Source organism: Sminthopsis crassicaudata, chromosome 4 (genome assembly GCF_048593235.1).
Source record: "Sminthopsis crassicaudata isolate SCR6 chromosome 4, ASM4859323v1, whole genome shotgun sequence".
Taxonomy (NCBI): domain Eukaryota; kingdom Metazoa; phylum Chordata; class Mammalia; order Dasyuromorphia; family Dasyuridae; genus Sminthopsis; species Sminthopsis crassicaudata.
Window position 1 is genome coordinate 206,453,167 of NC_133620.1, and position 24,041 is coordinate 206,477,207.

General features: G+C 36.1%; 1 protein-coding gene across 1 annotated transcript in view; it reads left to right on the forward strand.

Moving 5' to 3' along the window:
- SIM1 (SIM bHLH transcription factor 1) overlaps nucleotides 1-23,695 on the forward strand; it is a 75,533-nt gene extending 51,838 nt beyond the window's left edge. Inside the window, exons 10-11 of the mRNA XM_074265419.1 lie at nucleotides 17,931-18,333; nucleotides 21,060-23,695. Coding sequence (XP_074121520.1) covers nucleotides 17,931-18,333; nucleotides 21,060-21,790 — 1,134 coding nt within the window. The 3' untranslated portion in view covers nucleotides 21,791-23,695. The remainder of the gene's footprint in view (nucleotides 1-17,930; nucleotides 18,334-21,059) is intronic.
- The last annotated feature ends 346 nt before the right edge of the window (nucleotides 23,696-24,041 follow it).

Consider the following 24,041-nt stretch of genomic DNA (forward strand, 5'->3'; position numbering starts at 1 on the left):
TTTTGGATCATTAGTACTTCTGCTCAATATCTGATACATAGTAGGTGCTTAATAAATGCATTTTGAATGATTGATTAATTAGTCATACTTATCCTTAGGCCATGCAGCATTGAGAAATGGCTTCCTGGCTTTAAGTCCAGACTGACAAACTGGCAGTGTGACTTTGGGCCAGAAAGTTTCATTATCTAGTGCTTCCTTATACCAGTGAAGGTGGTTTTTGCTTGTCCTTCATTCTCTGAAGAGCACCATGACATCAGGGAAGTGATGTCATGATATGCAAGTGAAAACACAAGTTCAATGTTTATATATCCCTATTCTTTAGTTACTAAGATGAGATTTGTGTTGTGGATTTATTCACTTTAAGTAATTACTAAATGCCAGTTAAATCTTGCTGAGATGGCTGGTGACTCAGTGGATAGAGCACTGGGCCCAGAGTTAGGAAGATTTGAGTTCAAATTCTGCCTCTGATACTTCCTAGCTGTATAACTCTGGGAAAGTCATTTAATCTCTGATTATCTGACAAAATGGATCCAATAGAGATATTTACAAAACAAAACAAAACAAAAACCTCAAACCAAAAAGGGTCACAAAGTCTTGAACATGACTGAATAACAAGATATTACAAATAGGAATAGCTGGGAATCAATTAGAAAGAAATATATTAGTGGCTATAGGCTGTGTGAGAGTTTCTTAATTCTTGGAAGAAATGGTAGGTTGTATCCCCAAAGAGCTTATCATCTTGTTGGGGAACTAGGATACATAAGCAAATGAATTTATACAGAATAGAAACTGAATGTTTTAGAAGTATGAATTGCTCATTGAATATTTTAGGAAAGTGAAAATAATTTTCTTTTTTTTTTTTTGCATTCATAAGTCATCAATTTTTTTTCTTTTTTTTTATTATAGCTTTTTATTTACAAAAATTACAGGGTAATTTTTCAACATTGACCCTTGCAAAACCTTCTGTTCCAACTTTTCCCCTCCCCTAGATGGCTGGTAGTCCAATACATGTTAAATATGCTAAAGTATATGTTAACTACAATATATGTATACATATTTATATAGTTAACTTGCTGCACAAGAAAAATCAGATCTAGAAAGAAAGTAAAAAAAAACAAAAAACCTGAGAAGGAAAACAAAAATGCAAGCAAACAATAACAGAAAGAGTAGAAATACTATCTTGTGGTCCACATTCATTTTCCATAGTTCTCTCTCTGGGTGTAGCAGATTCTTTTCATTATTGAACAATTGGAACTGGTTTGAATCATCTCATTGTTGAAGAGAGCCATGTGCATCAGAATTGATCATCATATAGTATTGTTGTTGAAGTATATAATGATCTCTAGTTCTGCTCATTTCACTCAGCATCAGTTCATGTAAGTCTGTCCAGGCCTTTCTGAAATCATCCTGTTGGTCATTTCTTACAGAACAATAATATTCCATAACATTCATATACCACAATTTATTCAGCCATTCTCCATGGGCATCTATTCAATTTCCAGTTTCTAGTCACTACAAAAAGGGCTGCCACAAACATTTTTGCACATGTGGATTCCTTTCCCTTATTTAATATCTCTTTGGAATATAAGCCCAGTAGTAACACTGCTAGATCAAAGGGTCTGCACAGTTTGATAACTTTTTGAGCATAGTTCCAAATTGCTCTTCAGGATGGTTGGATTCGTTCACAATTCCACCAATCTATATATAGATTCCCCTGCCCCTTTTTTGATCGTTTTGAGATACAGATCTACAATTTGCTAGATCAAAGCATGTAGACTTTTGGACATAGTTCCAAATGGCTCTCCAGAATTGTTGAATCATTTTTCCACCAGCTCCACCAACAGCACACAAGTATCCCAATCCAAATTTTCCTACATCCCCTCAAACATTTATCTTTTTTTTCCTGTCATATTAGCAAATCTTATAGATGTGAGGTGGTACCTCAGGGTTGTTTTAAGTTTATTTTAATTTCTCTCTAAGTAGCTATTTAGAGCATTTTTCATATAAGTATTTTTATGAAGCTATTAAAAAACTAAGAATTTCATAGATAGGATAGTTATTTGTAATAACTACAAGGTAACATGGTGACAGATTATAATTGATTTATAGCCCAGAAATAAAAAAAAAAGAGTCTTCAACAAAATGAATAATTGGAAAGGGGGGTAGATCATATATATAGTGAGAATGAAGGATACCCAGTTGTACAGCTAGAGTGCTAGATCCAATTGGACAAACCAAAAATAAAGTTAGAAGTTCTTAACCTGATGTTTGTGCACAGCTTTCAGGGAATCTCTTGAATGAGAAAAAAAAGATTTTTTAAAAAAAATCTTTATTTCAATATAATTGTATTCTCACTTAATCCTATTTTTAAAAAAATTTATGGATTGTAAACATTATTTTGAGGAGTCTATAGGCTTCACCAGTTGCTAAAGAAATCCATCTCTCTGTCTCTGTCTCTCTCTCTGTCTCTCTCTCTGTCTATCTGTCTGTCTCTCTCTCTCTCTCATCCTCTCTCTCTCTCTCTCTCTCTCTCTCTCTCTCTCTCTCTCTCTCTGTCTCTGTCTCTCTCTCTGTCTCTCTCTCTCTCTCTCTCTCTCTCTCTCTCTCTCTCTCTCTCCTCTCTCTCTCTCTCTCTCTCTCTCACACACACACACACACACACACATACACACACACATTTGTGTGCATTCTAAGAAACTCTGCTCTAGCATAAGGCCTCCATCACATTAGGTTTCTGTATGGAGAATCTATGAGAGAATATAGACAAGACTTACATAGAATGAGAAGGTACAGATATGCTGCAATCTGTATAGTTGTAAAAAATGCATATGATGATGAGCTCAGGATTCCATAGAAGTTTGGTGATTGGTTAGCTGATAGTTGGGTTAGTGGCAATGATCTCTTTATATTGATTCTTCCAAGAGGGCTGATATTTTCAGCTTGTTTAATGTCTTGAAATACTATGTGTAGATTTGGTCCTAATGGTTTGAAGTTTGAAGTAGATAAGATACATAACTTCTGCTTAAAACAAGTTACCCTTGATTAAAGAAATTGAAACAGGATGTGGGTTGAAAAGAACAAGTAGGATGAAAAAAATGATGAATAGTGGTACAAAAGGATGAGTAGAAGATAAGTGGTTATGAGAAGGAAGAATATATGCATAGCACATGTGATTTTGTGTACAATATACAATTATGACTATTAAATCTAGAAATTACTTATAAATTGTCTTGAATAGTGTTATTCTTGTTGAATAGATTAGTGGAGAGAATACCAAAATCTAAATTTGGGAAACTTGGATACTCTAAGTCTCAATCTCCCAATTTGTAAAATGGAGATAGAATACTGCTTGCCTCGTGGGGATGTTGTGAGAAAGGCACTTATAAACCTTAAAGTGTCATATAAATATGTTTATAATAATAATGATTATTTTTATATTTGAGAGAGTGAATAAAGTAATTTTCATTTATAGGTACTATTTATGATAGACTACAGAGTAATTTGTAATCTTATTATTGTGCTTGAATAAGCAATAATCAAAACTTTTCTAATATAATAATATTAGAATATTCCTGAATATTATAATATTCCTGAATCTGATGTAAAGCATTTTAAAAATATGCTTAAATGTATCCTGGTTATCGATTTTCTCTTTTTTATCATCATCTTACTAGATTGCAAGATCCTGATATTCCCTCTGATGCCTAGGACAGAATCAACTTCAACAACTTGTCAAGCCACTGAAAGGCATAGTCTAAGTTTTTCTGATTCATGTCCTATCCAATATTCTTACTAGCTATACACTCTAGGAAAACTGTTAACCTCTCTCAGTCTCAATTTGCTTATCCATTGTTATGTTTCTTCATAGGGTTCTTGAGTGAATTGAATGAGAAAATGTAAGTGAGGTGTTTGACAAAGATACTATATAAATATCAGTTTAAGATAACTAAATAAATGCCAATAATTATTAGAGCTTGTACTTCACTGGAGAATCCATGGTAATTTCTACAAAATGATGAGACATCAAAACTTTACTTTTGGGGAAGTATAGTACCACATACTTGGTGCTTAATAAATGTTTGTTTGTTGAATTGAATTGAATTAATAATAGTCTGCTAAGTTCTACGGTGGATATCCATCCATAGAGATAATGTGTATTAAGAACTTTGCAAAATTTAGTGTTCCCGGGACACACATTAAGAAGAGAAGAGAACAAAACTGAAAGTGATTTTTTCCCTTTACTCTTGCTACTCAGTGTTCAACATAGTGCCCCCACAGGGACCAACCAGAAACTGGTGGTTTCAAAAGTGGTTTCTTCTTCTTCTTCTTCTTCTTCTTCTTCTTCTTCTTCTTCTTCTTCTTCTTCTTCTTCTTCTTCTTCTTCTTCTTCTTCTTCTTCTTCTTCTTCTTCTTCTTCTTCTTCTTCTTCTTCTTCTTCTTCTTCTTCTTCTTCTTCTTCTTCTTCTTCTTCTTCTTCTTCTTCTTCTTCTTCTTCTTCTTCTTCTTCTTCTTTCTCCTTCTCCTTCTTCTTCTTCTCCTTCTCCTTCTTCTTCTTTCTCCTTCTTCTTCTTCTTCTCCTTCTTCTTCTCCTTCTTCTTCTTCTCCTCCTCCTCCTTCTTCCTCCTCCTCCTTCCTCCTCCTCCTCCTCCTCTCTTTCCTTCTCCTCCTCCCTCCTCCTCCTCCTCCTCCTCCTCCTCCTCCTCCTCCTCCTCCTTCTTCCTTCTCCTCCTCCTCCTCCTCCTCCTCCTCCTCCTCCTCCTCCTTCCTTCTCCTCCTCCTCCTCCTCCTCCTCCTCCTTCCTCCTCCTCCTCCTCCTCCTTCTCCTTCCTCCTCCTCCTTCCTCCTCCTCCTTCCTCCTCCTCCTTCCTCCTCCTTCCTCCTCCTCCTCCTCCTTCCTCCTCCTCCTTCCTCCTCCTCCTTCCTCCTCCTCCTTCCTCCTCCTCCTTCCTCCTCCTCCTCCTCCTCCTCCTCCTCCTCCTCCTCCTCCTTCCTCCTCCTCCTCCTCCTCCTTCTCCTTCCTCCTCCTCCTTCCTCCTCCTCCTTCCTCCTCCTCCTTCCTCCTCCTCCTTCCTCCTCCTCCTTCCTTCTCCTTCCTCCTCCTCCTCCTCCTTCCTCCTCCTTCCTCCTCCTCCTCCTCCTCCTTCTCCTTCCTCCTCCTCCTTCCTCCTCCTCCTTCCTCCTCCTCCTTCCTCCTCCTTCCTCCTCCTCCTTCCTCCTCCTCCTTCCTCCTCCTTCCTCCTCCTCCTCCTCCTCCTTCCTCCTCCTCCTTCTTCCTCCTTCTCCTTCCTCCTCCTCCTCCTTCCTCTTCCTCCTCCTTCCCCTCCCTCCTTCTTCCTTCTCCTCCTTCCTCCTCCTCCTTCCTCCTCCTCCTCCTTCCTCTTCCTCCTCCTTCCCCTCCCTCCTTCTTCCTTCTCCTCCTTCCTCCTCCTCCTTCCTCCTCCTCCTTCCTCCTCCTCCTCCTCCTCCTCCTTCCTCCTCCTCCTTCTTCCTCCTCCTCCTTCCTCCTCCTCCTCCTTCCTCCTCCTCCTCCTTCCCCTCCCTCCTTCTCCTCCTCCTCCTTCCTCCTCCTCCTCCTTCCCCTCCCTCCTTCTCCTCCTCCTCCTTCCCCTCCCTCCTTCTCCTCCTTCTCCTTCCTCCTCCTCCTCCTCCCTCCTCCTCCTCCTCCTCCCTCCTCCTCCTCTTCCTCCCTCCTCCTCCTCCTCCTCCTCTTCCTCCTCCTCCTCTTCCTCCTCCTCCTCTTCCTCCTCCTCCTTCTTCTTCTTCTTCTACTTTTCAGTCCTTTTAATTACTACAATAGACACTGATAATTTGCCTTAAATCTATAGAAAAGCGAATTACAAAAATTATTTTTTAGTGGTTTGAAATTGTGCCTTTATGAATTCTTCATTTCCTTCTAATTATAAGCCATGCTTATCTCCTAGATTTAATTAAAGGAAGAGAAAAGAAAGTCTTTCAAAGGGATTTAAGGCATTTAAGAAAAGCAGGAAATATCTCCTGGACACAAACATTTGAAGGTTAAAACTTGTTCAAGTGCCATTTTGAGTATGGTTAGAGAAGTAAGAAAAAAATCAAATGATTTGCAGTGTCAGAATCTCAAGTGAGGAGAAAATATCCAAAAGGAGAGAAACTTTCAACAGTGTGGGATGTTACAGACAAAAACTGAGGACCTTGGTGATTATGAAGTTACTGGTAACCTTTGAGAGAGTAGTTTCAATAGAATGTTAGTTATAGAAGCCAGATTTCCAGAGATTGATAAAAGGGAATGGATGGTAAAGAAGTAGATGACATTAATATGGCTCCCTTTTTCTGCAAGTTTAACAATGAAAGAAAAGAAGAGAGATGGTATAGTATTTTGAGACTAGAAGAACATAATAGCTCCCTTATAGGTCTTCAAGTTTTACAAAGTACTTTTCAGATCTCTGGGATAACTAAGTAGCAAATATACAGCTAGAAAGTATCAGAGTTATGACAGAAGCACAAGTTTGATTCCAAAACAAATACTTTTACCCATCATCCTGCCCCTAAAGAATAATAAAACACAGTTTCTGTTGTGTTTGACCTAGGGTTCTGATAGAATATGCAAATAATAATAATAATCACAATATATTTATCACAGGAATATGGCAAGACCATTAGAGAAATATGAACAAAGGGTTCATATTTGAACCCCTCAGGAAGAAGAGGAATTAGATATTGAAGGAACCTTAAAGGTCTTCCTCTTCACCCTTCTCATTTCAGAAGAAATTGAATTAAAGAAGATAAGGGGCTCATGCAAGGTAATATTAGTAGCAAAACTGAGATTTAAACTTAGGTTCTTTAACTACACCTACCATTCTATGTGGATGCTATATCTAGGTGGATGCAGATGGCTATAAACCAAGGGTTGAGGGCATTAGAAAGACGGTTGAACACAGATTGAAGGAATTTAGATGAAATACTTCCCAGTTTGTAGGGTATTTTGACTAGAGGTGGAAAGAAGAGTTTGTGGCTAGCAAAAAAACAGGGCCAATTCAAAAAAGATACCTCTCCTATTTTGCTTATCAGCCTGGAATTTGTCATTTCATTCTCCAGAGAATGGGTGGTGGAGCAGGGTTCTGGAAATTCTAAATGTTATTGGGCTTCTAAATAAAGCTAAGTGATTTTTTTCTGTGCTGTTAGATTTGTGGAAGGGAGATATGACTTTTAATAGGTAGGGAGAATACTTAGGTGATTCTGAATAACCTACATAAGTTTAGAGTTAGTGCCAAAGTCTTTTAGGGGAGGTTCATGATATATTTTAGTGACTCTTCAGGAGAGATAATTAGAGGAACGATTCTTTCAAGGATAAATTGCAGACATTTTTGGGTAGTTGGCTTCTTAGTTTCTAGTTTGCTTCCCTAGAGATTTCAGGGACAGCATTTCCTTTTGGCAATTGGACCCTCTCTTTTGGTTTAAACCAATATCTTGTCTCACTCCTGGCAGAAAAGCTCATTCACTCTAGTGTATTTTTTGTTACATTATAATTCATAGAATTATTCCAATTTTTGTTAGCTGTTTTGCTTGGATAAATGAGTTTTCTCTTCATTTGCAATTTGCAATGGTCTTGTGTGACTGTCATTTGGAGGAAAGAGATAATAAGTTGGTGAATATAAGCTAAGGGTTACCTCCTTGTACCTCCAGATTTCTTTTTAAGAGCAATCAACTTTCATTCCTAAAAATCATATTCCTAGACAACCAGTATTCGGATGAACATTTAGATATAAACTAAGTCTGACATACTTCAAGGAAGGAGCAAGTATCCATTTGTGACCTTTTTCCTCTTGCCCTCAAAGCAAAAATCACAGCCTCTCTTGGAGAGGTATGGATTAGATTCCAGAGATGTTTATTTATGCTATCTGTGAACTGTATTTTTACAATTAGATAACCTATGTAGACACACATATATTTCATGGTCATACATATATCCTACACATAAATGTAGTAAGGAAGGTTTTTTACAACAAAATCTGCTCAATGACATTTCATTATGGGTAAATTTATGCAAGTATTGCTGCTGGTAGAAGCAGCATTTTTCCATTCAAAATTTAAAGGGGATGGATTGTGCCTCCTTTGACTTTACAGAATATAATTTCACTCACCCACTATGGAAACCTCTTAAAAGGTTTTAAAGAATATGTCTTAAGCATCCATGACCAGGAATTCTCACATTTTCTTTTTAGATCATTCATTTATTTTTCCTCATATTTCTGCAACACATTGTGAGCACATTGCCTGTCTTACATTATGTTACCCCATGAAGTTGAGATTGTGATGTGTGTTTTAACAGATATCTGTTGCTGTCCTAAATTTTTGTTAATTTTAGTGTTTTCTGCTACATGAGTTGCACACATGGACAAAAAAAAATAAACAATTGTCTGTTAATTTTAAGTGAAACTAAAATCAGGATATATGTTTTGTTTGTTTGAAAGGAATTAATTTGGTACAATGACCTTAAGCTGTCATTTCTTTCCTCAAAATTACACATCTCATGCACCCTCTCTCTAGAATTGGGGTAGGAAATGGGGTTAATAGTGTCTGCCAATTTGCCAGCACAGTCAGAGCAGACACTGCAATTATACTGTTAAGAGCAGTCTGCCTTCTTTCTGTCTTTTCCCTCAGCTTCTGAATCACTGAGAGACCAAGTAATACTGCTCTAAAAGAGGTGGAGCAGGTGGCACCACCTGTATCCATCTCATTCAAGCCCATCTAATCTGCCACTTAGTTGTGGGCAATTGGATAGTGATTTGGAGGAATGGGTAGACAGAGTGGAGTGCTTCTGGCTCATTCCCTAAGCCAGCTATGGATGAGGATTATTATTAAAATTAGTGCTACTGGTCATGGAAAACTGGGATTTACTCAATTGTCTCTAGATGTTTTTGTATTATCTTGATTAGTTGGAATGAATAGGCATTATCATTTCCACCTGTGGGCAGGGTGAACTCAGGATGAAATAGTCATGAGTAATGCCTGTTTAAGAGAGTCTGAGCAAGTACATCTATTAAGACTTTTTCTTCCCTTATCTTTGGAAAAATGTGGTGGTTTTTTTGAGAGGTGTGTGTGTGTGCGTGTGCGTGTGTGTGTGTGTGTGTGTGTATGTGTGTGTGTGTGTGTGTGTGTGTTGAGAAGGGAGCTTGGGGTAGGGAATGTATTTTATGGTTTTGGATCCAGTTCACTCCATTTGTAACCTTAGAGGAGAATCCTGATAGAGTTACATTGGAAGTCAATCTGGCCTTTGGTTCCAGATTGCCTATTCCTTTCCAGCTGCATATCATATTGACATAGAATGAGATGTAGACTGTGCTTACTTTTTCTGTGAGAAAAAAAGAATGGGTTGAATCCCAGAGCATTTTTGTTCTGTGGGGGCTTGGATAGAGGAAAAGTATCTGCTATTTCTAGGGACCTTTGCAATTTGCTTAAAAATCTCACATGTCCCTATTAATGAAATAACCTAGAGATTTTGCTGGTAAAAATAGAAATGGACCTGGTTCTAGTCAGACACATGAAAAATATTGAAGCTTAAAATAAAACAAACCTAAAATCATGGATACAAGTTGACTATGCAAGTAATTAATATGGATATGTATATTTAAATTATATGTTGAAAAATTATTATCTATACTCAAGGACCAACTTTTTGTATATCATGGATCCCCTTGGCAGTACAGTGCAGCTTATTGACCCTTTCCCAGAATAATAATTTTTAAATGCATAAAGTACATAAGATTACAAAGAAAATCAATTATAATAAAATATAATTATCAAAATGTTTTTAAAAACAAGTTCAGGTTAAGAATCTTTTCTCTAGAGGTACAGAAAAGATGACTTAGAAGCATTTGAAATCTATGTGTAATTGAAATGTTAGTGATTTGGCCAATCATCTTCCACAGTTATTTTGAATAATAATCAAAGCAGTATACTCTCTATTATTGAGTTTCATTGTTATTGGAAGGCATACTATAGTTTTTCTCAAAGAATATTTTTAAAAATAAAAATTTGAATTCCCCAGTGATTTTTATGTAACAAATAGATTTAGCAAATATTATTGATAGTCTAAACCAACAAGCTTTCATACTCTAAAATGAAGATACTATGAGATAACTAGAGCTTCCTGAATTTACCCCAGATTTTTAAAATGGATCTTATTTAAATGACTTGCCTGTCATCACTTGCTTTAAAGACCATTTGACCATATTACCTCATCAACCAGATTCAGAAATTTTAAGGTTTTAAACTATATGTGTTTTATCTTATTGGGAAAAAGAATTTTAGGCTATTTGCTATCTAATAATACGTTTAATGATTGATAAAGTGGCACACAAGGCTCCCCATTGTCAATAATTTTGACAATTATTAAAATAGACTTGGTGAGTGTAGAAAAATAATTGTAAATTTCTCCCATTGTTAGTTTCAGTTAAACTGTTGAACAATATTTTGATTCAAAATTACTTTTCCCAGATAATCTTTTCAAAATTTTTCTTTACCCACATTTACCTTTGTTGATAGTTCAGCTGTCTTCTCAGAGACCTATGCATTTATTTAGCTTTTCTGATTACTAAAACAACTTCTAAAATATTTTTGAACCACATTTTATTTTGACATTAGTTCTTCTTATGTTTATCCTTAAGGATCTCTTGGAGACTTCTAGCATACTCCAAATGCTAAAGCAAAAGTCTTTTTTTTTTTTTTATAGTAAACATGACTCCTGTTTGAATAAAGAATCACCAGCAGTGGGGGTTATTTTAATGGACATGCTGTATTACTTTAATCTAACCCTTTCACCATCTGTTCTGCCCATAACAGTGAATGCAAAAAAGAACATATTTTATGTTTCAGGGTTACATTAGTAAAAAGTAAGATAAAAGTGATTTAAAAGCATGCATATGTTCTCAGTACAATGCAGTCTGCATCTGTGATGTTTTTTCTCATGGTTAAGACACAAATCAAGGAGAAAGCTGCTCACGCCTAATATAGTGAAAGTTTTCATGGAAAACAGGACTTTACCATAAGAGGATTTCACTATATATTTTATAGCTAAAAATGGTAAAAACTTGAATGAGCTGCCAGGAAAAAAATAGATAACTATAACATTTATTATATGAACATCTGGCATTTTTCCTGAGCTGGGTTGTTGCCTCCATATCCAGATGAATATTGAGCACCTGCCTACAACAAATTGTTGAGAGAAGCATGAATCTTAAACATATTACCCCAAAAGGAATGTGCACGGCTATATCTACTGCACACATTTTCTTTTCAGGTTGGGGGCTTGATTAGAAGAAGTACCCAGCAAGGATTTCCCAAAGCGGGTGTTTTAGTTTAAAGCAGGCCCTTTGGGAAAATTTGCTGGGATTTCATACCACTCAGTATCTTTTATGGTTTTTATCATTTATTTAACCTGTGAGAATTGAGCCTAGCCTGTCTTGCTCAAATATGCCGTCCTAAGGAATCTATTGGGAAAATAACCATTTTCGGATGAACCTTTATCCCCAAATCATTTGCCTTTTTGCTGATAGGCTGAGCCTGAATTTCTGAAAGCAGTTTAAGCCTCAGGGAGGCACAGCTATATCATGGATTAGGAGCCTAAATTGAGAGGCAGCAGGGATTGTGGCTGCGGTTTGCCTTTTCTGCTAGAAGTATAGTCCCTTATATTTAGTAGGTGGAAGTTTTGAACAAGTAGATCTTTATTTATTTTCCTATTTAGTCACAATAGAGTTATCATGTCATGGTGGAGAGAGGGATTCGAAAAACCTGATTTCAAGCCCTGTCTATTGTAATTTGGGTTGGATCCTGGGATAGGCTAATTTTTTTGCACCTCCAAGCAATTTTTCTAAGACAATGTAGAACATAGTTTTCATATCACAAATACCCTAAGTCTATTAAATGACATGTAAGGACCAATTAAATAAAAATACTTGCAAGGAGTGACTTTTTGAAAAGTTAAGCTTGAAGAATGAGAAAAATTGAAGGTGGGGGAATTAAGAAGGGAATTAGTATTATGAGGAATGGTCAGTATGAAAATCACCTTTCTAGGAAAAGGAATGGAACTGGTTGCAATAAAATGAGTATATATTATTTCCCAGTGAGATTACATTGACCTATCTGTGGAGATTAATTTAAACATAGAATCTAAATATTTCCTTTTAGTTCAGAAGTAGACTTTTGTGGTTCTTCAGTCCTAGAAATCAGAGGAAATGTCACATTAAATGTAAAATGACTTTGGGAGAACTTTGTCTTTTCATAGGAAGGCAATAGTTTAAGAAGTTTATAATGTCCCATTTAATGGTAACTGGTTTACAATCACTACACTAGAAACATATTAGTAGTTACTTGGAGATCTTTTACAACGATGTGTAGGTTACAAAGGATTCACATTCACTTACTTTTATTTGTAATTTTAATCAATATCTCAAAGGATTTGCTTTTTGTTTAGAAACAAATCCTGTTTGACTTGAGCAAGGGTAATTGGAAACTAGTGTTTGGAAAACTGAGCCCAAGTTTCCAAGTCAGGTTTCTTTTCCTTCAATATGGTACTGACTTGTTTATTATATTACTTGGAGCACATTATTTCAATTTTAGATCCATTTTCCATATTGGTAAGATCAGTCAATCAAGAAATATTTATTATGCTTCTATTCTGCTCCAGACAAGGGGCAGGGAGCTGGGGCTACAAATACAATTTATGAAACAATACCTATCCTCAAAGGACACATAGTTCAACAGGAGAGAGACAGGTATACATATAAGGATATGCAGAATAAGTAGAAAAAATTTATATTTTCTTCTAGAAGCAATAGAAATCAATTGGAGTCTATTGATCAGGGAAATGGCAGAGTCAAACTTGCTGCTTAAGAAAAATTACTTTTGAGGAGGGTGAACTGGAGAGGGGAGAGACTTGAAGCCAAGAGCCCAAATAAGAGACTCTTATTGTACAAGTCCAGGAGGTGATGAGGATGGTAGGTAGTCATATGAGTGGATAGAGAAGGGATCTGACCGGAAAAAGAGATAGCTGCAGAAACAGCAAGATTCGGCAAATGATTAAATATGTGGTAGGTGGTAATTGAGAATAATGTCAAAGCCTCCAGATAACACAGTGAAGGCAAACCTTGGTTTTCACCCAATAGTATTTTAGTGGGATAATCAGTTTTTTCATCAAATGAATACATTTTGCAGATGAGAAATCTGAGGCAGATGGAGATTAAATGATTTGCTCAGGGTCACTTAGATAGTAAGTATCTGAGGCAGAATTTGAATCCCAAGTCCAGTGTTCTATTCTCTGAACAACTTAGCTATATCACTATAGCTGTATGTAAATGCAAATTTACATTTTCTAAAAGAATTCAGAGGCAGTATGATATAAACTCAAGAGCACTGAGAGGGCATTCAAAATTTCTACTGTGTAATTTAAACTTCTGCACTTCCTACTGTTGTGATTAGATGATTTAACAATAATATTTGAATGTTGGGAGAATCTGATTTTGTCACAATGAGTGCTTCTGATATTAACATTAATCATAACGCCTTTGTGAGTTAGGCTATACAGCCTTTGAAAGTTCTTATGGCCTAAGATTTCACCATAACTTGGTGATAAGTGCCTTGAAGCTAGCCACTATTTCAATTTTTTTTGTCTTTGTATTCATTACCTAGCACAATATCTGGCACATGGTAAGGTGTTTACAAATAATACTATTAGCTAGCATTTATAGCATTTTAAGGTTTTAGTGTTTTACAAATATTATCTCATTTCATCCCCAAATCAATCCTGGGAGATAGCTGCTGTTATTATCCCCACTTTTCCAGTGAGGAAACTGAGGCAGATAGTAGTTAATTGCTTTGCCTAGATTCGGACATTCAAATGCAAATCTTTCTGATTCCATGTCCCACATCCTATTCATTGTGCCACCTGCTTGCCTATAATTATAAAAAACTCAGTAAATATATAACAAGCTTAATGAATACTTGCTGAATTGAATTAATGACATTGAAGGGACCTCTCCAACTAAACCAGGATGGTCCTCAGACAATAGACATACAGTTTGTCACTGGGATATTAACAGTGATAAAACTTGATTAAAAGTTTTCTTCATGACAATCCTCCTTTTTGCATGGATATGCAAAAAATATTCTTATTAAATAAATGAAGAAACTGAGGCACAGAAAAATTAAGTGATTAGAACTGGACTTATTGCTCTCTAAGATCCTATTTCTTTTTTTAGTTAAAGCTTTTTATTTTCAAAACTTATGTATGAGTAATTTTTCAACACTGATTCTTGCAAAACTTTGTGTTCCAATCCCTTCCCCTACACGGCAAGTAATCCAATATATGTTAAACATGGTAAAAATATTAAATCCAACATATGCATACATGTTTATACAATTATCTTGCTGCACAAGAAAAATCAGATAAGCTCTCTATTTCTAAAATATGATCCCTGATTTGTTCATGGTCACATGGATGGTCAGTGTCAAAGCTGACAAATTTGATTTTTGTGACTTAAAAATGGAGAAATTTTCATGGAGGCCTTTTTGCCTTTTTTCTGAATCTGGGTTTCCTTACTGGTAAAGTAGGGGTAATAATCTGCTTACTTTTCCAATTTGTCATGGGCAAAATTATTGGCAAGCTACACAACTACTATATAAACGTGAGTTATTATTTATTGTTTTCAACAGATATTCATTTGACACCTGCTATTAGGAAGCTTCTGTCTATGGCAGGGGTGGGGTGGGGAAATATTGAAAAGAAGATGGAAAGGTTTTATATTAAGGACAAGGGATGTACTTCCTGACCCAAAGAATTTATAATCTAATGGAATTGCTCCCATAGCAGCTGACTGTGGCTCAGTAGGTTGGTGTTCCACAGATTGTCAGATTTTTGGCTGTCCTTTGAATTCAAGCTGCCACCTGGAAGGGTTTGTTACTATTTATGTCTCTTCTTCTTCAAGTCATTATGACATATTTACTTAGAGTGAACCATCCCACCTCTGGCTGTTTGTACTCCAAGACAGCCTATCTGCTGCTATTGTTTCTCAGCCATTGGCATGACCCTTAGTCTCCAAATTTTGCTTTAGTGTATCCTTGAAGTGTTTCCCTAGTGTGTCTGCCTCATGCCTGTCTGCTCAGGGTTTGCCTCATGTGGAATTTTTCTCTGTGAATGAGGAACAGAATGTTCCTTTACACTGAGCCAATAGTGCTTTCTCACATGCACTCAGGGTAAGCTTTTTTCTTTCTGAATAGAGCTCAAAAGACTTGACTGAAGCACTTCAGAAATAGGCCAGGTTTATACTTTTATAAAAACAAAGCAGAATCTGAGCAACCCCTCTCTTGGAGGAGCACAGATGGTTTGAATTTCTCCAAGAGCGAGCATATGGTGAAGACTTCTGTATGGTAAATGCTTGAAACTCTGATCCCTGCTGATGGAGAAGAGGGTGGACACTAGTTACCCACTTACTGCGGTGAATGTGAAGGTGGCCTCTTCTTTTGAAAAGACAGGCCTGAAGTTTGTTAAAAGAAAAGGTGTTTGGGATTTTGAAGAGTTGCAATGTAGCCACTCAGACTTCTGTCTCCATATGTACCAACTTTGTGTGCTGGAGGACCTGGGATTTTCAGACCTCTTTTTGCTTATCTTGATAAAATAGACTGATAGTCCATTTTTACAGATGGCAAAGGATTAACTATAAGATGATTTGAAATAGTGAAGGAATAATTGCAAATTGGAATTTAAATAAAAGTCTGAACTTTATACATTAAATTTGTTAGATTTTCTGCAGTTTCCCAAATAAGACCTGAATGGGAATGCTATTACTCTCCCTCCAATTTTTGTCTTTAGGTCTGCTGATCTGTTTTTCAAAAGTGTAAATATTTCCCTCCTTATACTTTCCTCAAAATCCAGACTGAACAGAGGCAATAAAGAGAAAGAGGGAAGGGTCTTTGAACAGGCCATATTTTGGGAGGGGTTAGCTAGATGGAGACAGTTAGGTGGCTTAGGGCAAATTTTTCTCTGAGTCTAGGTTTTAGATCACAAAAGATCTTCTCATCCTTCTACTCTTGGTGTGGATTAGATACTAACAATTACCATGGTGACCCTCTTGAGGATGGGATAAGCATCTCTTTTCTCCATTTTGGTATCAGGATTCTCCACTAACATGATACTCTGATACTTCATCAGGAATGTAGGTTACACCAGGGGATCTTGAAAATTAAGTTTGTTGTTGCTAAGGCATCTCAGTCATGTCTCATTCTTTGTGACTCCAGTTGGGGTTTTGTTGTCATTTCCTTCTTCAGCTTATTTTACAGATGAGGAAATTGAGGCAGAAACAAATTATGGGAGGTTCTTGAAAGCTGGAATAGTTTAATATATAGGCATGGCCTTGTGCTGTGTGATGGTTGTTCTAGAGCCAGCCTAGCTAAGTTGAGAAAAACATATTCATTACCATATTGGCTATGGGGTGATGAAAGTTCAGCAGCAAAAACAAGACTGTCTATTAAGAGACATAAGGGTTGTAGTTGAAAGAAACAAAGTGTTACCCACACTAATGCAGTAATTGAGTCTTGAAATAATGAAATAGCTTCAAGATAGCATATCCATTCTATTCATTTCCATCTACTCAAAGTTTATATTACAGGGAACTAACTATAAGCAGAATTTTACTTATTTTAAAAAATACATTTACCCTCATGAAATTCTGAGGGAGCAGAAAGACAGTTAAAAATCCACAGAAGTTTCTAAGTTGTGTATAGTAGTCCATTTTACCTTCTGCATGGTATACCATAGTGATTAGAAAAGAAGCAGTGGATAGTTGTAGAAAAGTTTAGGGTAGGCTATGCTGGATCATTTGGCAGCAACAAAATTCAAAGATATTTTGAGAAGTAGTTTTTTTGTCTAGTGATAAACAAAAACTTCTAAACAAATATAGCTGTCCAGAAGTGGAATAAACTGCCAGAAGAGATTATAAGTTCTACATCTTTGGAAGATTTCAAATCAAGATTGGGTAATCAAAGTTTGAGGATGTTTTATTGGGACCCCCTTTTAGGTATGTTGCAAATCTCTTAAAATTACTAGATTTAGGATTTTCTGGTTGTATGATAATAGAAATATAGTTCCAAAGTTTTTTTTATTTTATTTATTTATTTATTTATTTTTTAAAGGCGAGCTGTGCCTAAACCTTGCAGTTCAGTGTAGCATTTTATTCATGACTGGTGCATGTTAGACCTCACCCAAGAAGTTTTTGTTATAAAAATATAGAGGTATTGTAAGATTTTGCAAAAATTTCTTTTTAAATAAGAAAGATATCACTTTTAAACAAAAAGTACTATCAGTCATCTTCTTCCCTGGTAGAATTTTCTTAAAGAAATTGTCTTAAAAAAAAAAAACCTACAAAGAGATACATTTAAGCTAAGTAAATCAACACTTGACCCTGATTAAAATGGTTCTGTTTACCCTGTATATATTCAGAGGCATCTTCCTAAACTTCTCTGAATTATTCATTTTCACATTTTTTCAATAAATTAATATATCATTATATTCATGTACCCCATTTTTTGCTTAATCCTCAATCAAGGTGGATCTACTTTATTTCTAGTTCTTTCCCAAGGAAAAAATGCTTCTCTGAGGATATTGGAGTATAGAGTGTGTGTGTATGTGTGTGTGTGTGTATACTCTTTTTCTAATTATGACCTCTTTAAATACATATCTAACCAATGGCATGGTAATTTTAGTTACTTTTTTTTTTTTAACCACAATTCTAAATTGCTTTCCAGAATGAACTAATCTACAGCTCTTGAAGTCTTTCAGTGTTGTTTTCTTCTACACTGTTGTCTTCACTGTATACATTTTTCTCCTGGTTCATCTTGCTTAGCTCTGCATCAGTTCATAAAAGTTTTTGTAGAAACTTATATTTTTTCTGTTTTTTTTTTAGTATTCTGGATTTCATACTGAAAGATCTGAATCGGATCATGACAGTCAATGGGGAGGAAGCCCACTCACAGATACTGCATCTCCACAGTTACTGGACCCCTCTGAAAGGCCCAGTTCCCAGCATGATGCTTCATGTGCCTATAGACAGTATTCAGACCGCACCTCTCTTTGTTATGGCTTTGCACTTGATCATTCCAGGCTGACAGATGATAGGCACTTTCATACCCAGGCCTGTGAAGGAGGTCGCTGTGAAGCAGGTCGATACTTCCTTGGCACCCCACAAGCGGGGAGAGAGCCTTGGTGGGGCTCACGTTCAGCACTCCCCCTAACCAAGTCCTCCCCAGAAAGCAGAGAAGCCTATGAGAACAGCATGCCACATATAACCTCCGTTCACAGAATTCATGGTAAGAATAGTAGGAGCAAACCTTCAAGCACTCTATAATGGATCTATTAGTATTAGCAGTATTACTGATAGTAGAGTTTCTGATAAGATGAAATTCGAAATTTTAAGGCTACAACATAGTATTCTAGATGTGGAAATAAACTTCTTAGTCAAAATGATTTTTTTTTTTGATTTATAAATTTGCAACTTTATATTGCTTGAATGGAAGTTTTTCCTAAATCTCCATTAAAAATGCCACTTGGATATGTTTTTAATATATGTCAAATTTTGAGTTTTTGAGAGGAAAATATTTTAGTACTTTAAAATTAAGAATCTTGAATTTGTAGGTAAGGGACCAAAGTTCAAATCTCATCAGTTCTTATTTACTACTCTTGTGGCTTTCAGCAAATGAATTAACCTCTCTGGGTCTTGAATTTCTTCATCTGTAAAATGAAGGAATTGGAGAGATAGTTTCTGAGACTTTTCCAGCTCTAGTTTCATGATCTAATGGCCCTTTGATTTTGTTATGTACCTTCTGCCTTCTGGTGCTCATTTAGAAAGTAAAATATAAAAAGTGGCCTGTCCATGTAGAAAATCATTCAAAAAAAATCCTGGGAGGAAAGTATATTAAGACATGCAGAGCATGAATAGATCTTCATCTTGGCATATTATATAGAAGCTGGATAGTATTGTAGGTTCATAAAGATGGAGAATATAATTAAAGTGCTTAGTGTCACAAAAGGATTTTTTGGTCAGGTTTGCAAGTAAACAAGGAATAAGTAGATGCCCACTTGTTACTACCAGGGTTGAGTTGAGTTCAGGTAGATCTCTTGAATTCTTCCTGTTTTATACATACATACATACATGTTAAGTGTCTGAGATCACTTGTGAACACAGATCCTCCTGACTTCAGGGCTGGTACTCTATCTACCAAAGCCAACTAACTGCCCTGTTATATCTTTTTTAAAGTACATAATACAAAAAATAATTAGAAGATCTTAGTGCTTGTTGCTGTTCACTGAACAGCTATAGTGTACTGAGTATTTCAAATAGGTTTACCACAATAAAGTTCAGCTTATGTCTTATATTATCCATCATATTCTGCTGCTTCATCCCTCTTCATATACCGCAAGAATTTTTCTCTTTGCTTTTCAATTTGTCTATTTTTATTTACACTTTCATCTAGTCTTAAAAATGGAAGTATATGTCATAGAAGGGGAAGGGGAAAGAGAAAAATCTTTATTAAATGCCTACTGTATGCTAGGTACTTTGTATAACCCTAAAAGCATTATGCAGATGTGACTTACAGTGACAAGACAGAGAATGAAGGAAGGTATCTAATATTTGTAGTCTAGAAGGAAATACCAAAAAGAAAGAAAAGTAGCAAGGAAAGACTTGAAAACAATTAATAGTATGATTGTAGAATTCTTGTAGGAGAGGCATGATGATCCAAATGGATAGAATGTTGGGTTTGAAGCCAAGAGAACAAGATTTAAATTTCAGCTCTGTTCCATGCTACCTGTATATTACTGAGAAAGTAATTTACATTTCTGAATTTTAGTTTCCTCATCTGTAAAAGTATAGTATAAAAATAGATAGACTCAAAATCTATGAGGTTATATGCCCTCTTATGCAGTCCACAGATTATTTTCATGCTTTTCTATTTCTCTTTCCTCCTCTTATATTGACTTTGGACCTTTGGGAAACTTGATTTTCTATGGTGGATATTCTGTATGTGCATTATTCCTTAAAGTCCTTAGGAAACACTCCCTATCTCTTTAGCTTTTTTTCCCTGTTGCTTGGATAAAAGCTCTAAATGATAGTGTTGAATTGAAAAGAACTGACAATCTGAGATGCCAACTCTATAATGAAATATACATATTGTATAGATTTCAATAGGGATATTAATTTAATTTCAAATTTTTTATACCAAGAGTAATGTACAAATGAATTCAAGAGCTTTATTTTCTAGTAATTTGAGATCTACTCAAAAGTTTCAAAATGTTTACGTTCCCCTCCCCCCCAAGTTAAAAGAACAATCTCTGCACTGATATGCTAATTTAATTCCTCATAGTAGTACAGACTACTCTAGGTTCTCCATAGTGGTACCAACTATGCACACGCTTTATTAAATTTTCCTAAAATGAGAAGTCTTATTGAGAGATATCTGACTTAGCTCAGTGTGGGAAACAACCTTGCAAGGATGACTTCAAGGTGGTGAGTTTTAGTCTACCTCTTCATTTTTCATGTGAGGAAGTAAGAGTAATAAGTAATTAGTTTAAGTGGCTTGTTTAGCCATCTGACTCCAAGGCTGGGGCCCATTCCTGATTTGCCATGATTTTTCCCTTCAGTTACATTTACTTTCTGGTAAACTTGCCATATTATTATTGAACCCAAGAGCTTCTGAGGACTTAGAATTGATCATATGCTCTAGACATAAAGATCGAAGGAACCCCTAATTCCATCTAGTCCAATATAATTTTTACAATACAACTTTTTTTAAAAACTGAGATCTAAACAGTTTAAGAGTCTTGTTTAAGTTTAGTCAGACAATAAGTATAAATGGTATGATTTGAAGTTAATTCTTGTGACAATTTTTGTCATTCGTTCTGTTTCTACATTGTGCCTGACTTTAAAATGATTGATGAATTGTTTTTCTTTTAGAAATATGTTATATGTATATTTTACACATTTTTTCCTTCCTAAGAATCTGCTTAGTTTTTAATTCATATATGTATCTTTCTCTAGGGAGAGGTCACTGGGACGAAGATAGTGTGGTCAGTTCTCCAGACCCGGGGTCTGCCAGTGAATCAGGTGACCGCTATCGTGCTGAGCAATATCAGAGCAGTCCCCATGAACCCAGCAAAATTGAAACTCTGATAAGAGCCACCCAGCAGATGATTAAAGAGGAAGAGAACAGATTGCAGCTCCGGAAAGCCCCTCCTGACCAACTGGCTGCCATTAATGGCGCAGGGAAAAAACATTCCCTTTGTTTTGCAAACTACCAGCAGCCGCAGCTGACTGGAGAGGTCTGCCATGGCCCTTCTCTTGCCAACACTTCCCCATGTGAGCACCTTCAACAAAGAGAAGGGAAGATGATGAGCCCTCATGAAAATGACTATGGCAGCAGCCCCACAGCCTTGTCTAGGATAAGCAGTCCCAACTCGGATCGTATTTCTAAATCAAGCTTGGTATTAGCTAAAGACTATCTCCATTCAGACATGTCCCCTCATCAGACAGTAGGAGATCATCCAGCAGTTTCTCCAAACTATTACAGTTCTCACCGGCAGTATTTTGATAAGCATGCTTACACATTAACTGGGTATGCCTTGGAGCACTTGTATGACAGTGAGGCAATTAGAACCTATTCTTTGGGCTGCAATGGCTCTCACTTTGATGTAACTTCTCATTTAAGAATGCAGCAAGACCCAGCACAAGGACACAAAGGGACATCTGTAATAATAACCAATGGGAGCTGATGGTTTTTTTCCTTTAAAAAATGTGCTTTAAAGATATCTTTGAAACATAGTTGGAACATATATATGTTTTAATGCCCTTGTTACCAGCATTTAATATTCCACAGTATGTTAGAGAGAATAACCTAAGCTACTGAAGCTACTGGGTATAAACTGACAAATGTTACTGTAAAAAAAATATAAGAAATGCACTAGCATTCAGGGTTACAGTGAATGGAATTAAAGTGAATCTGTAAGTTGCCCCCATGATTTATGGGAGCCAGAATGGATAAAGTAAGAGTTGAAAATACCAGTGTAGATCGAGTGAGCAATATATGCACATTGTATAAGTACTAGTTGGAAATGCCACAGAGGGGAGACCCAGTGAGCTGCACGGGCAAGGATCACTACTCACAAAACCTCTATGCACCCTTGACATGCAAAAATCTGGAATGTAGACTACAAAATGTACATGCCCAAAATGGGTAACTTTTCTTAAGCCTAACATGTGATTGCTTCTTCATGATGTGAAGAAGTTGTTGCTGTTCCCTGAAGAAGAGAATGAAAGATCTCAGAGAAGGGGCTTTCCCCCCCTCCGTGGTTTCTTAGTCATTCTGATACATTTGATATAGGCATGAATTAGGGATAAGGTTCTGGATATGGCACTGGACATATTTCTCACATGGTATCTATTAGAAGCAATCAGGAAATGGCAATTTTCATTGTGCTTTTGAGTCATACAAAGGAACATGATTGCACTGATGTAGAGGTAAGGGGCTGTATTAAATAATAGCAATTAGATATTGGAACATGCACCAGGAATTTAGGGCACTCAATTAAAAGAAATTCACAGGAGAAAAGAGACCAGAAAGAGAGATAAATGAAAATATTTCCAAGAACAGACTATTTCAGGTTCAGACTGTGTGTGCCATTAGTAATCAACACATTAAGGGTTTTTGAAAAAACAACCACAGAACCACTCACCAGGAAACATGGCTGATAGAGAAGAAGTGTGAAAAGTAATTAAGAAAAACAAGAGAGGGTACTGCATGAAATGATTGGAAGTGTTTGAAAACATTGCTAAATATGATTGTACAAATGTAAAAACACATGGAAAGCCAGTTCAATGAAGAAATAATCTGGCTTCAAGAGAATGTTGAAGTCATAAGCTTAGAATAAGGCACAGGAGTTTGATATGTAATATTTTGAATGAAGGAACAGACAAGATATTATAATATTTGTTGTTTGTTATTTTTAAAGACAAATATTGGTTCTTGAGTCATGTTGGGGGAGTGAGAAAGATCACTTGACTCTTGAAGAATAGTACTAGTCTTTGTCAGGATAACTAGGTTCCATTACTTACTAAGCTGCTGTGTGAACCTGTGTAGATCACATAACCATCCTTCCTGGTTCTCATGTTTGTCATTTATAAAATGGAGAAGTTAGTTATATTAGAAAGCCTATCTCTAAGGTCATTTGTTTTTCTAAAATCCAATGATTCATTACTTCAGGAGAATTGGATTTAATCGAAAGATTCTGTTGGTTTGGTTTACCATGCCTTGGGAATGGTAAGAATTTAATTTCTGAGTAGTATACCATATGAATGGCCTCTAATTGTACCATACCCTTTGAATCTCCCAGGTATGTTCACCATTTCCACATGTATTTAAGCCTAGTTAAAATGTATACAGCAAGATCTGACAAGGGAAGAAAGAAGAAAAATAAATTTAGATCTCAGAAAGCATACCAGCTTTGATTAATGAGATATATTTTAAAATTTTGTGGAAAGTGTTATAGATGGCATAGGCAAATAGTTCATTTTCACCAGGCATAGAGTTCTTGACTTTTTAAAGGAATGTTAAGCATTGGGGGAATTAACCTACAGCTTTTAAGAGAAAACACAATATTGAACTTCCAATGGATTTAGAATATGCATTTAACAAAATACACCTAATTGATTATCCATAGGCAGGAGTGGTCTTGAAACATCTGGAGATTGACAACTAACCTGTCAAAAATAAAAGCAATGGTAAAATACTTTTAAAATAAGGATAGATATTTTTTCAGTCACTTAGTATCTTATAAAGACAAAAAGAGGCCAGAATAAATAATGATTTTTGTTACCAATTGTAATCATCTAAACCAATTCCAGTATCTAGTTTACAAGTACAATTCTGAACAATACCAATTTAGTATGAATCACAAATTAGAAGAAAATTTTGGAGAACTGTGAATACATTGGGATTCTTGCAATGGCATTCTGGTAACTTTGTAA